This window comes from Primulina tabacum, chromosome 13 (genome assembly GCF_025594145.1).
Source record: "Primulina tabacum isolate GXHZ01 chromosome 13, ASM2559414v2, whole genome shotgun sequence".
In the NCBI taxonomy this organism is placed as follows: Eukaryota; Viridiplantae; Streptophyta; class Magnoliopsida; order Lamiales; family Gesneriaceae; genus Primulina; species Primulina tabacum.
Window position 1 is genome coordinate 23523297 of NC_134562.1, and position 15301 is coordinate 23538597.

Below are 15301 nucleotides of genomic sequence, written 5' to 3' on the forward strand. Positions count from 1 at the left end.
AAACTTCCATGTATATGATATTGTTTTTTATCATAAAAAAATATTTGTAAATGTAGATTCACACGTAATAACCACATTTGTAAAAATTAAAAATTAAAAATTAAAAATTAAAATTTTGACCATAAAATTTGACATTAATGTTGACCAAACAAAGACAATCTGGATAACTATTCATCAAACAGAAATATCACATTCTTCCCACACGCACGTTTTTTGGACTTTTTACAACTCACAACTTATACATCTCTACCAAATACAAACATATGGAAAACAAGATTTAATGCTTACAATGACATGCAATCCGAATTGGAATGAGATAAAATATCAACTACTTCCTGGACAATCACCTCAAGACCGTCCAAATTTGATTACAATAATATTTCGATCAAAATTTGAGAAATTTAAGAAAGACATTGTGGATAGAGGGGTTTTAGGTAAGGTCTGCTCTTATTCATACGTCATTGAATACCAAAAAAGAGGGCTTCCTCATGTTCATATGTTAGTGATATTTGAAAATAATGACAAGTTGTGTACTCCCGATCACTTTGACTCAATTGTGCATGCTGAAATACCTTCACAAACAGAAGAACCCAATCTACACAGAGCAGTTGTCCATCATATGATACATGGGCCATGTGGACCAATCAATCCTAATTGTCCATGCATGGTAAGTGGTAAATGTAAAAAAAACTTTCCAAAACCATTTGTAGAATACACATCTCGAGGAAATGATTCATACCCTTTTTATCGAAGACGTGGAGGTGTCCAAGTATCAATTCCCAACAATGACAATGTTTTCATTGATAATGGTTGGGTTGTCCCGTACAATCCATGGCTTTTGTTGAAATATGATTGCCATATAAATGTTGAAGTATGTGGAGGGATTAAATGTGTCAAGTACATATACAAATACATCCACAAAGGTCCTGACCGAGTCGCACTAGAGTTACGAAATAGGCTAAATTGTGATGAAATCCAACAATATGTGGATGGAAGGTGGATTTGTGCGCCCGAAGCATTATGGCGAATTTTCTCATTTGAGTTCAATAGGATGTATCCTTCAGTCATTAGGTTACAAATACATACACCAAACCAACATTTGATTTATTTCGACCCACAACAACATGTGAATGATATACTTGCAGATGATGACAACTCGAAGACTATGCTTACAGAATTTTTCAAAATAAATTGTGAACCTGACTTGACTGGAAAGTATTTATATCGAGAATTTCCACAATATTACACATGGATAAAATCTAGGAAAAAATGGATTCAACGAAGAAGCAGCAATAAAGTGGTTGGAAGAGTATATGTTGTGTCGCCATCTGAAGGTGAGAGGTTTTATCTTCGTATCCTTTTAAATCATGTTAGGGGCCCAACATCTTTTGAAAATCTGATGACTGTGAATGGGGTAACATATTCAACATTTAAGGAGTCTGCTCAAATGAGGGGGTTTCTCCAACAGGATGATTATGTAAAACAATGTCTGCAAGAAGCATGCTCTGTTAGAATGTCATTTTCATTGAGAATGTTATTTGTATCAATACTGGTGTTCTGTCAACCAACAATAGTTCGAGAACTCTGGGATGAGTTCCATCCTTACATGTGTGAAGATTATGGTAAAGAAATTTCTTCAAGTAACTTAATCATCAATAAGTTATTGCTTGAGATACGAAGGATGTTGCATCACTAAAAAAAAAAAACTTGATGATTTTGATTTGCCATTGGTAAGTGCTGAGTTTTTAGAAGACACACCGCTACCAAGAATAATTGAGGATGAACTTTCTTATCATATTTCTGATGATGATTTGAGATCTATTGAACGCTTAAATGCTCAACAAAAGATTGCATTTGACACCATCATAGAAAGTATTATGCATAACCAATCAAAACTTTTCTTCATTGATGGTCCTGGAGGTACTGGTAAGACTTTTTTATACCGCTCGATGTTGGCACATCTAAGAAAAATGGGTAAAATTATAATTGCGGTAGCAACATCTGGGATAGCTGCGACATTAATGCAAGGTGGAAGAACTGCACATTCACGTTTTCAGATTCCACTTAGACCAACTGCATCAACACTTTGCAAAATAAAAAAACAAACCGAACTTGCAGAACTAATAAGGCGTGCATCAGCTATAGTATGGGACGAGGCTCCAATGGCAAATCGCTACGCTTTTGAATCCGTCAGTAAGAGTTTCCAAGATATTATGGAAAATCAAATAGCATTTGGAGGGAAGACAATGGTTTTTGGTGGTGATTTCCAACAAGTTTTACCAGTTGTTAAACGAGGGTCAAAGGCAGAACAAATTGCTGCAAGTATTTCAAGGTCAACATTTTGGCATTGCGTAAAGATAGTACATCTTCAACAGAATATGAGATCTGCTCAAGATATTGAGTTATCGCAATTTCTCTTGCACATAGGTGATGGATTGCAACATACTGTGAATCATGATTTCATTAAATTACCAGATTCAATGATCATACCATGGGAAGGTGAACAATCAATTCAGATGTTGATTGATGCTGTTTTCCCTAATATGATAAATCATGTTAACGATGAAAACTATATGGTCCATAGAGCCATCATCACACCAAAAAATTTTGATGTCGACAATATTAATCAAATGCTCATTCTCAAGTTTCCTGGAGAGGAAAAAGAGTATACATCTTGGGATAGTGTAGAAGACGACAATCACAACCTTTTTCAAGAAGAATTTTTGAATTCCCTTAGTCCAAGTGGTTTGCCACCGCATAGAATCATATTTGAAGTAGGAAGTCCGATCATGCTCTTGAGAAATGTTGCGCCCGAACTTGGTCTATGCAATGGAACAAGATTAATATCCCGCGGTCTTGGTAGAAATTTCATAGATGCCGAGATCATAACAGGTCCTCATAAGGGCACCAGATTCTTTCTACATAGAATGCCCTTGAAAAGTGAAGATAACTCTGGATTTCCATTTGAGCTGACACGTCGACAGTTTCCCATAAGGCTTAGTTTTGCTTTGACAATAAACAAATCACAAGGTCAAACAATCCAAAATATTGGCATTTTTTTGCGTAACCATGTGTTCAGTCACGGTCAGCTATATGTGGCACTTTTCAGAGGAGTCTCACAAAATTCTACAAAAATTTTGGTAAAAGACGGTAATTTACATCGTCGATCTGGTGTATTCACAAGAAATGTTGTTTTCAAAGACATCTTGCTACCTAATAGAGAATGATAAAGTGTAAGTAAATCAACTCTCTTTATTGTAAATTTTAAAAATGCATTACGAACAAATTGTTACATTAATCGTTAAATACATGCTATATGTGGCACCCTGTATTCTATACGTGGTTTTAACTTTGCCAATGTTTATCTATTTCTCATCCTCTATCTTATCACGCCTTTCGAATAACCATTTTTTGCATGGGTATTACACTATCTATATTTTTTTACGCAAATTTGAACATTACTTTCTTAGTGCTTAATTGATAAACATATTATTTGTGTTTTTTTTTTAAATTGATTTTCTTTGTTGTTTTCGAATTTTCATTGCGTTTTTTTCTCAAAAGCTAAAAGAAACATGTTGCAAACAAAGTATTGGTCTTTGATAATTTACAATACATTTATTAGAGATTACTGTTAGCATAGTTACTATCTAAAAATCTGAACTTTTTCCCGACACATTTGCATCTTTACTGATCTCGTATATTTTAATATTTGCTACATCTATACTATTTAAATCTGAATATTCATACATGGTGAACACAGATGATGGAGGCAGGAGTCCGACCAATAGTATCCATAAATAGCCAACGCCATTGAATTTTAAATTCTTTGAAATAAATCATTAAACATGACCTTAACGTAGATTTGCAAAATTAAAATTTTCTTTATTCTATCTACTTAATTTGTTGATTTATATTTCAACTAAAGCAAAAAAAAGTTTGTGTATGCCATAAATGATTTAATATAGCTTAACTACTGCTAGAATTGTATTCTTCAGTTTTATCAAGTTATTTACTTACAATATTTTTCTTTTTTTTGGAAAATAACAGGAGTTTGCCAATTTCTACTTTATTTGCAATGTATTTAGCAAAATTTTTTCAGTAGTTTACATTTTTTTATTTCAATTCAATGTTTTTAAGAACGCCTTAATATATTGATCTACTTATTTTGTATATCTACTATTTTATTAAATCAAATGTGCTCATAAGAACTGCTCCAGCGGACACCAAATTTTTTTTCCCCTTTTTGCCCTTTTGCCTCACCTCCATAATATCTTTCTCTCTCAAAATCAATCCACATCTTCAACAAAACCGTTACACACACCTCTGAACGATTCTCTCATGTATGTATGGTTGGTTCACCTTCATAAACTTCACTTCCCTCTTTCAAATCTTCTCCCTCGAAAATCAATTTATCTTGGAACGCTGAAAAAGAGATTTATTTCCGTCGGGTATATTTGTAATTTTTACCAATCTTTGTTTCTTTTTATTCTTTTCATCTTCTTCACATTTTATTATATGCAGAGATTTCACAAATTGTGCAAGAAGCTCAAAAATCCGTTGGGTGGTTTCAAGAGGATAAGAAATCTCTCTCTGCCAGGAGGTTTCTTTTGTGTAAGTTCCTGTGACATGTTCGTTTCATTCTTCTTGCAATTTTGTCCATGAAATGATAAAGCATAATGGTTTGTATCATTATAGTCTGTCTTTTTATGTTGTTGAAAAAAATTTTCGTGTTACATTCTAAACAACGTATAGGTCGAAAAAATCTTTGGTTTGTATAGCCAAAATGAATATAAATGTGAAGGTTATACTTTTAACTCCCGCAGTGTCCAAATGCAGTAAATACACCGCACACCTTTTTCTCATTTTCCGGTCACGCAGTTGAGTGTATTATCTTAGATAAAAATGAGAAGGCACAGCCTTCATTTATTTTTGATTTGCTGTTGGTTTGTTTGCCTCGCAAAAAGCTCTCTATAAATCGGCTACCGTTGTTGATGCAGTAAAATCAAGACATAAAGAGGAAATTGCTCCTATAAATATGAAGCTTAGCCATGGAATTTCACAGATTTTATGCGTTGTTTTACTGATGCTATTTTGCATCCCACACGATGTGACAGCCGGTGACATCGTCCAAGATAACGAACTGACTCCCAAAATTCCCGGATGCGCGAACTATTTTGTACTGGTAAATTTCTACTTTTACTTCAATTTTTTGGTCTGGCCCAGCAGATGTTTTGGTGGTTTACGTACAGGGTTGCCATACTTTTTATATTCATTCATTAAAGATTGAATCTTGATATTTCATGTTATGGTTGTGTTTGACCTTCATTTGTTAATGAGACTTTTATTCTTTTGATTATGAAATGCTTAGATCTTTGTTTATGTCAATGAGCATTTTTTCTGGCAATTACTGATAAAGAATTTCTCCTTTAAATTTTATTAGTAACAGAGACTCTGCTTTGGTTTCCCTTTTCGGTTCATTAATTCATAAGTCTTTTTTAATTTTTGGTTTGAGTATCGATGCTTATTTTATTTCCGTGGCGCATGCGTGAGAGTGAGAGCTTGCATTGATGCTGCAATGTTCAACTTCAATGCCACAATTATGAATCTTCATCATGTCCATCTCAGGGAGAGTGATAGTTTCTTGGTGTATATCTAAGTGATTTGGTTAAGAACTGATTTGAAATTTCGTTAACTGATTAAATTGGTATCATATTCAACTACTTTTCTATTTCTCTCATGTGTGCATGTAAAGGTGGTCGTCGTGATAATATACAAATTAAAAAAAAATATTTACATGTTACAGTTCTTTGGCACCTAAATTTTTAGATGTAAACTACATGGGCATTAGTTTTGTAAAAGGGCCTAAAATCCTTACTTGGAAATTTGCGGAAAATTTAAAATTTTTCTTTTTAAATAATTAAAATTGTCTTCTTCATAAATGAACTTATAAATAAAGTTTGATGTTCAATGTGGCAGCGGTAGAATTAACATTTTTGAAATAACAGTAAAAAGTTTTTCCAACAATAATTAAAACGTTTGAGCCATCAATTAAAAATAAATGCTGAACTGAGGTCCTCGGGTCCTACTACTGCCGACTCGAGCCTGCTCACTGGTCCCCGCCCTCGGCCCCGGCATCATCAGAACCTACAACAATCAAGTCTAGTGAGTCTAAAGACTCAACATGCATATATCGTAAATAACGAGTAAATACTATAGTAAAATTTCATGGAATAAAAATGTCGTATCATGAGGCATAATGAAAAAGTGTCGTGTCATGATTAATTATAATACGTGCATAACTGAACTGAAAATATCATGGTAAAAATGTTTGCTCCTTGGACCCCTGTACTGAAAATAGCCTGTAATAATTTTCCTGGTGAGGTTATGGTATACGCAAGTGGCCCCTGCACTGAAACTGACCGGTAACTGGCGACCGGATAATAAAATGCTCTCATGACCGGTAACTGACGACCGGATAAAATAGTAAACGTCTGATCAGACTGTAGCCACAGTATACTGGGTGAAACAAACTCAACTGACCGGTAACTGGCGACCGGACCGGTAACTGGCGACCGGATTTAGCAATAATCACATGATAGTGTAATGGCCATAAGCAATATCGCATAATCTCAAAAATGAACATTTTAAATATTTATGCACGTAATATAATTAAATGGCACAATTAAATATCCTGTAATAATTTAGTTCTTGGATTGAATCGCTCCCAGGCTCGCTGCAACCTAAATATATCATGAAAAATATGCAATAGATTTATGGGACCAAACTATGCACTAACATTCTAAAATGTGACAATTACGCCTACCGACTTCGTATTTAATCATGACTCCGAACCAACCCGAACCAACACTGAACCGTCATGTAGTCATGATTAAAATACGCCTAAAAATGATAAAATAATGCTCCTAAAATGGTAAGGGCCGAAATCTAGGTGAATGGAGGCCAAAACAAGAAACGCTCTTTCGAGAGTCAATTTGGCACATCGCACCGTAAATTCTCGTACGACCTCAAAAATGAACCGAATGACAAACGGTCGAAAACATGACCTTCCTAACTCAATGAGACACTGTCCAGTCCAAGGCCATAGCCTAAAAGCAGAACGAGAACTCGAACGAGCCACTGAACCGTCACAGCAAGTTGCTGTCCAAAAATACAGCAGCTGTGCTTTGGTTTGCTTGCGTCGTTTGCGAGGCTAATGGCCATTCGGGCTTGAACCACCGACCAGAACCTCTTATCAACGTCCCAAGGAATGATTTGAACCATGGCTAAGGGCTGTAAACCAGCCACAATTCGGAATATTCCAGCAACAATCGAAAAGATTCACCCGAGAGCACCTTTGCATGCGCGTGTGGTGTTTAGCTTTGCTTGCTATCTCGTGTCGTTCCAGTGGCCATTTGATTGACCATGGCACGACCTAGACATCTAGGGGTATAGTATGAACCATGGCTAAGGCCCATAAGCCAACCAAGATCCACACCATCCACAAGAATTCGAACCATACATGCTGTAAAATGAAGAGGGGCGAAAGGGTGCAGAGCTGTTCTTGGAGTTTTATTTAAAAACCGATTAACCATGGACCAACCCACCAAAAGGGCGACTTTGTCACGTCATAGATATGCTAGGGAAGTGATCTAACCATGGCTATAGGCCCTTAGGGCAGCCAAGATCAGATCCTTTCCCTTGACAGCAAAACCGAATTTTTCGAAAACTAAAAGGGCCAAGATTGAAGAGTTGCTGTCAAATTCGAATTCTATCATGCATGGGACTTGTTTGAATGGACCAACATGGTCTTGACACAGCCTAGTATGTGTCTAGATGTAGCCTAGTGAGCCTGGAGTCGAGCCATCCAACTGAAACATCAAAACAAGAGAACCCGTGAAGAGCATCATGAAAATCGAAAATTCTGCATTCTTATTTTCTGAAAAATTCTGGATGTATTTCGGTTTTTGCTTAATAAAACATGATCATGTAATGAAAATAAATGGTATTAGGACTTGATTGAAGAGTCAAGGAAGAATATATGCATGCCTGGTATCGTTTTGAAAGAAAACGAAAGAACGAGACGATCCGGCGCGGAGGAGGTGGAGCGCTTTCTATTCTACCTTGCTTCTTACTCGATTTTCTCCTATCTTCCTAGCTATGGAACCCACGGTTTTTCTTCTCAATTTCACTCTGAATTTCGAGATTAGGGAGAGGAGAATGATGGTTGGAAAGGTGAGGGGGAAGATCCACTAATAAAGGGATTTAAAATGCAAGACCAAGTCTACCTCTTATTCAAATTTTAAATTTGTTTGAACAAGTCTTCTTGGAGTTGCATGGCCGATTCTCTCATGCAAATCTAGACTAGGATAAAGCTTAATAATTAATTATTTAAGGTTGATTAATAATTAAAAAGATTATCATAAAAAAAATGACAAAGAATGGGTCCAAGATGATGAGTTGGCAAGGCAATACACAATCCACTAGAGCCGAAATTCTCACAAATAAATGGAGGGGAATTCTTTTCTAACTAGTAAATTTATAACCCTTAAAAGCCTCACTAATCCTTTAATTAATTTAGTGAATTAATCCTTTAATTATTGGAACTTAAGTGAACTTATTTCCTACTCACCTCAAGTAAATAAATTAAATCCTCAAACCTCCTTTTTAACTTAAATGAACTTACTTGCTATCTAAAATAAATTCCGGAACTGATTTCTGAATCTTAAATTTTATCTCTAAACTCCAACTCCAGTCTGGCCTCACTGAAATAACTGAAAGAATAAAATTAAAACTATTGAATTGAAATAATTAACTTTAAAGAAAGGCACTTTAAATACTCATGCAATAAAATCAATTTACTTTAAAATACTAGAATTATGCATGGCTTATACGTAGTCTAAGTTACGGGTTCTACAATCCTTCCCCCCTTAAAAAAAATTTCGTCCTCGAAATTCGCTTATCCTTGATAACCAAAAAGTTTAGACTCTTACTTCTAGAATCCTAATAATCCACGCTTCCGATGCGCTACTCTGATAAGATAAGTGTTAACTCGTCCTTACGTCTCCCCAATCCAAATTAAATTTGCCTACCAAAATTCTCGTTTGCGGATCTCAACTTAAAACGATCCATGGTGACTTAGTTCTATTTTTCTATAACCTCGAATTGTGGAATTTTGACTTTACTCACAATTCCTCCTTCTAGAAATGGATGTCCAAACTTATCGCACCTTACTTTTCTTATACTATACTCGTAACCTTAATCGACCTAATATATCAGCATTTATGCAGTTCGACTAAAAAAACCTTTGTACCAGAATTTACTGATCGACTTCTATTCTCAGTAGAACGCTTAGAGGTTATACCTTATTTCAACCTCATAGTAGTATTAGCCTAAAATCCTTGAATCGAATCTTTATCTTACGGCACCAAACTTACGTAACTTATTATTTAGAAGTGCATCCCGGGTGTGAAATCGTTGTAAATCTTAAACCTCGAATAACGTTAATCCATAAAATTCAATTATACAACATCGACCTCGTACCTTAATAATAACACTACTCGCATCAATTACTTGCTCAAAGTATCCTCTCCCCAATTACAATCTACTTGAGGCCTAGGACTCTGAACTTCCTCATTGGAACAAGTGTCGCATTCTTATGTATCCTTAATGTTACTTAATTCTAGCATATAAACTTAATAAGTCAGCCCATGGTAGCATTAGACTAACTTTAATAAATCAATTTCACTTATAACCCATAGAATTCTAGAATCTCCATATCAAGATTTTAGATTTCTTACTTGGCAGAAATCTTAATATTCATCAATTGATAACTTATATTGAACCGAACTAATTACCCTTTTGTCTTTATTTCACCCAAAAATTTTCGTATGAACGCATATCCCCTAAATTTGAAATTCAAACTTACGCAACCCAAATAGTGTTGGATAACATAATTCCAACACACATATTCACTTATTCTCAAGTTTCTTCATGATTTACAAAAACTCCTCAAGACAAGGTGTCTACCTCAATTCTTACATGTCTCTATCAAATAACCTAATCATCAATCATACCCAACTTTCTAGAAAATCAAATTCCAACATAGTTATAAGTTTAACTCTTAAGATCATGATTAAAACTTATGATACACCAAAATTAAGTTCCAAAAATTTTGTTAGCTCAATGTCTAATCTTATAACTTAACTGACTGATCAACTTCATCTTAAATTGTCATCACTTCAAATTCTTAATTTGCCACAAAATTATTTCACTAACGCTTAAATTTTCACGCCTAAGATTGATTCATCCTACAATGTCCTTGGTTACCATTCATTATAACATTATAACCCAAATATCTAAATATTTTATATCTCCTTCGAGCCTAAATAACCGAAAATTCCTATCATTTGAACCGTTAATAATTTCTTAGAAATTCTACAAGTCTCAAAAGCATTCATAATTTTCAAGATTAACTTATAACCCATAAGGAGGATATCAACACTACTGACCTAAAAATTAATATAATCAAATCATTTTCAACCTCTCCTAAAGCCCAATATTCGAATTCTTAGACATGTCCAATTCCAAACGTACCCAACATGCATAATTCCATAATTTATTTAAATTTAAATACTGAGAAATAAAAATCTGGGCGAAAAAAATATCTCATGAAATCATGCTGTTGAAAATAATTCATGCTTTAAATGAAATGCGTAAGTGTAAAACTTACAGACCGAAAACGTGACTTCATGAGCTTCTCGAGATCAGTAGTAGTAAAACCCTATACAGAACCACCGCTCTGATACCATCTGTAAAGGGGCCTAAAATCCTTACTTGGAAATTTGCGGAAAATTTAAAATTTTTCTTTTTAAATAATTAAAATTGCCTCCTTCATAAATTAACTTATAAATAAAGTTTGATGTTCAATGTGGCAGCGGAAGAATTAACATTTTTGAAATAACAGTAAAAAGTTTTTCCAACAATAATTAAAACGTTTGAGCCATCAATTAAAAATAAATGCTGAACTGAGGTCCTCGGGTCCTACTACTGCCGACTCGAGCCTGCTCACTGGTCCCCGCCCTCGGCCCCGGCATCATCAGAACCTACAACAATCAAGTCTAGTGAGTCTAAAGACTCAACATGCATATATCGTAAATAACGAGTAAATACTATAGTAAAATCTCATGGAATAAAAATGTCGTATCATGAGGCATAATGAAAAAGTGTCGTGTCATGATTAATTATAATACGTGCATAACTGAACTGAAAATATCATGGTAAAAATGTTTGCTCCTTGGAGCCCTGTACTGAAAATAGCCTGTAATAATTTTTCTGGTGAGATTATGGTATACGTAAGTGGCCCCTGCACTGAAACTGACCTGGTAACTGGCGACCGGATAATAAAATGCTCCCATGATCGGTAACTGGCGACCGGATAAAATAGTAAACGTCTGATCAGACTGTAGCCACAGTATACTAGGGTGAAACAAACTCAACTGACTGGTAACTGGCGACCGGACCGGTAACTGGCGACCGGATTTAGCAATAATCCCATGATAGTGTAATGGCCACAAGCAATATCGCATAATCTCAAAAATGAACATTTTAAATATTTATGCACGTAATATAATTAAATGGCACAATTAAATATCCTGTAATAATTTAGTGCTTGGATTGGATCGCTCCCAGGCTCGCTGCAACCTAAATATATCATGAAAAATATGCAATAGATTTATGGGACCAAACTATGCACTACATTCTAAAATGTGACAATTACGCCTACCGACTTCGTATTTAATCATGACTCCGAACCAACCCGAACCAACACTGAACCGTCATGTAGTCATGATTAAAATACGCCTAAAAATGATAAAATAATGCTCCTAAAATGGTGAGGGCCGAAATCTATGTGAATGGAGGCCAAAACAAGAAACGCTCTTTCGAGAGTCAATTTGGCACATCGCACCGTAAATTCTCGTACGACCTCAAAAATGAACCGAATGAGAAACAGGTCAAAAACATGACCTTCCTAACTCAATGAGACACTGTCCAGTCCAAGGCCATAGGCTAAAAGCCGAACGAGAACTCGAACGAGCCACTGAACCGTCACAGCAAGTTGCTGTCCAAAAATACAGCAGCTGTGCTTTGGTTTGCTTGCGTCGTTTGCGTGGCTAATGGCCATTGGGGCTTGAACCACCGACCAGAACCTCTTACCAACATCCCAAGGAATGATTCGAACCATGGCTAAGGGCCTTAAACCAGCCACAATTCGGAATATTCCAGCAACAATCGAAAAGATTCACCCGAGAGCACCTTTGCATGCGCGTGTGGTGTTTAGCTTTGCTTGCTGTCTCGTGTTGTTCCAGAGGCCATTTGATTGACCATGGCATGACCTAGACATCTAGGGATATGGTATGAACCGTGGCTAAGGGCCATAGGCCAACCAAGATCCACACCATCCACAAGAATTCGAACCATACATGCTGTAAAATGAAGAGGGGCGAAAGGGTGCAGGGCTGTTCTTGGAGTTTTATTTAAAAACCGATTAACCATGGACCAAGCCACCAAAATGGCGACTTAGTCACGTCATAGACATGCTAGGGAAGTGATCTGACCATGGCTATAGGCCCTTAGGGCAGCCAAGATCAGATCCTTTCCCCTTGACAGCAAAACCGAATTTTTCGAAAACTAAAAGGGCCAAGATTGAAGAGTTGCTGTCAAATTCGAATTCTATCATGCATGGGGCTTGTTTGAATGGACCAACATGGTCTTGACACACCCTAGTATGTGTCTAGATGTAGCCTAGTGAGCCTGGAGTCGAGCCATCCACCTGAAACATCAAAACAAGAGAACCCGTGAAGAGCATCATGAAAATCGAAAATTCTGCATTCTTATTTTCTGAAAAATTCTTGATGTATTTCGGTTTTTGCTTAATAAAACATGATCATGTAATGAAAATAAATGGTATTAGGACTTGATTGAAGAGTCAAGGAAGAATATATGCATGCCTGGTTTCGTTTTGAAAGAAAACGAAAGAACGAGACGATCCAGCGCGGAGGAGGTGGAGCGCTTTCTATTCTACCTTGCTTCTTACTCGATATTCTCCTATCTTCCTAGCTATGGAACCCATGGTTTTTCTTCTCAATTTCACTCTGATTTTCGAGATTAGGGAGAGGAGAATGATGGTTGGAAAGGTGAGGGGGAAGATCCACTAATAAAGGGATTTAAAATGCAAGACCAAGTCTACCTCTCATTCAAATTTTAAATTTGTTTGAACAAGTCTTCTTGGAGTTGCATGGCCGATTCTCTCATGCAAATCTAGACTAGGATAAAGTTTAATAATTAATTAATTAAGGTTGATTAATAATTAAAAAGATTATCATAAAAAAAAATGACAAAGAATGGGTCCAAGATGATGAGTTGGCAAGGCAATACACAATCCACTAGGGCCGAAATTCTCACAAATAAATGGAGGGGAATTCTTTTCTAACTAGTAAATTTATAATCCTTTAAAAGCCTCACTAATCCTTTAATTAATTTAGTGAATTAATCCTTTAATTATTGGAACTTAAGTGAACTTATTTCCTACTCACCTCAAGTAAATAAATTAAATCCTCAAACCTCCTTTTTAACTTAAATGAACTTACTTGCTAGCTAAAATAAATTCCGGAACTGATTTCTGAATCTTAAATTTTACCTCTAAACTTCAACTCCAGTCCGGCCTCACTGAAATAACTGAAAGAATAAAATTAAAACTATTGAAATGAAATAATTAACTTTAAAGAAAGGCACTTTAAATACTCATGTAATAAAATCAATTTACTTTAAAATACTTGAATTATGCATGGCTTATACGTAGTCTAAGTTACGAGTTCTACAAGTTTGATGCGTCACATATGGTTTTTTGTCCTTTTATTGTAATTTTTTAAGTTTTTTACTGGCTTCAAATTTTTAAATGTGATTCGGGGTAGTTTTACGAATAAATTTCAAAAAAATATTAGTATGATTTTAGCATGATTTCATGAATTCGACGTATAATTTGTGTAATTTTCTGTATTTCTATTTTTATTTTATAGGTTTTTTATGGCTTGAACCATTCGGATGTGACATGTATTTGGTAATTTTGATGAAATTGATTTGCTAATGCATATTTTAAATTTACAGTTTCTTCTTTAGATTAAACATGGTTTCAAGAGTTTAAAGTGTAATTACTATAATTTTCTGTCTTTATATTTTTATTTTTGAGGGTTTTTATGGCTTGAAGGCTTTGGATGTGACATGTTTTTAGTAATTTTTAGAACATTGCTTTGCTAATGCATGTTTTAAACATACAATTTTTACTTTAGAATAAACTTAGTTTCATGAGTTTAGCGTATTATTCGTGTAATTTTTTGTCTTTTTATTTTAATTTTATGATTTTTATATGGCTTGCAAGCTTTGGATATGACATGTTTTTGGTAAGTTTTATGACATTGATTTTCTAATACATATTTTAAATGTACAATTTTTAATTTTAAATATATATTCATGATACAAAAAATTACGGTGTCATTGTATTATAATATCATAAATGTTTAATATATTAGGCTCATATATTCATGACACACCCAACGCGTGTGCCTCAGGTTGCTATTTTATATGAAAGACAAGAATTAAACTAATGCATATCAGTACAATCAAAATGAGAAATTGAAAATATACTAAAAGCGTGTTTTACATGTGCCTTTTATATAATAATCAATATGGATATTTTCTTTCTCACTCCCATGCTTCCACTATCGCACAATCGTTGGCCATGATCTCCCTGTCTGCGTTGCGTCATTGACAATTTTCATAACCGAAGAACTTTTTCCGGTTTAACTCTATTGACAATAAAATTCTTTTTGTTCTTGGCTTTGTAAATTTTATTTTTATCACAAACAAATTCTTCAGCAAGTTTTGGGTAAAATGCATCTATTTAAATTGTTCAGCCCAATATGCTCCAGATACTTTTAGGTACTACCGAACTATTTTGTCAAGGCTATAAATTAAACTCAAAATTTCTTGTTCATTTTCTGCTCGCCAGATTATTCTACATGTTAAAATTCCTAGCAAAATCATTGAATCTTCCAATTCCTTTGCCTGCAATCATAAATTTACAGAATCTCAATAACAATCGATAATTTTTTATTCACCAACAACTCAATTCATGTCCGACTGATAACTGCTGCAACGATTTCGCCACCTACGAGACCGATGTCGTACCAGTTTGTATAAGCCATCATCTCTCTTTTCCGATCTTTGTCACTTCTCACAACACAAG

At 35.0% G+C, this 15301-nt stretch overlaps 1 protein-coding gene across 3 annotated transcripts; it reads left to right on the plus strand.

Moving 5' to 3' along the window:
• The first annotated feature begins 263 nt into the window (after nucleotides 1–263).
• LOC142523191 (uncharacterized) lies at nucleotides 264–14193 on the plus strand. 3 transcript variants are annotated; one of them, XR_012814597.1, is made up of 3 exons: nucleotides 319–3233; nucleotides 4522–4611; nucleotides 14076–14193. XR_012814597.1 is itself a non-coding variant. In XM_075626847.1 (2 exons), the coding sequence occupies exon 1, from the start codon at nucleotides 1878–1880 to the stop codon at nucleotides 3225–3227; it is 1350 nt and encodes a 449-aa protein (XP_075482962.1). In that variant the 5' UTR covers nucleotides 320–1877; the 3' UTR covers nucleotides 3228–3233; nucleotides 4522–4862. The 3 variants fall into 3 exon arrangements, 1 of the variants encoding a protein (XP_075482962.1); XR_012814596.1 differs by lacking the exon at nucleotides 14076–14193 and having other exon boundaries at nucleotides 264–3233; nucleotides 4522–4862; XM_075626847.1 differs by lacking the exon at nucleotides 14076–14193 and having other exon boundaries at nucleotides 320–3233; nucleotides 4522–4862.
• Nucleotides 14194–15301: the final 1108 nt, after the last annotated feature.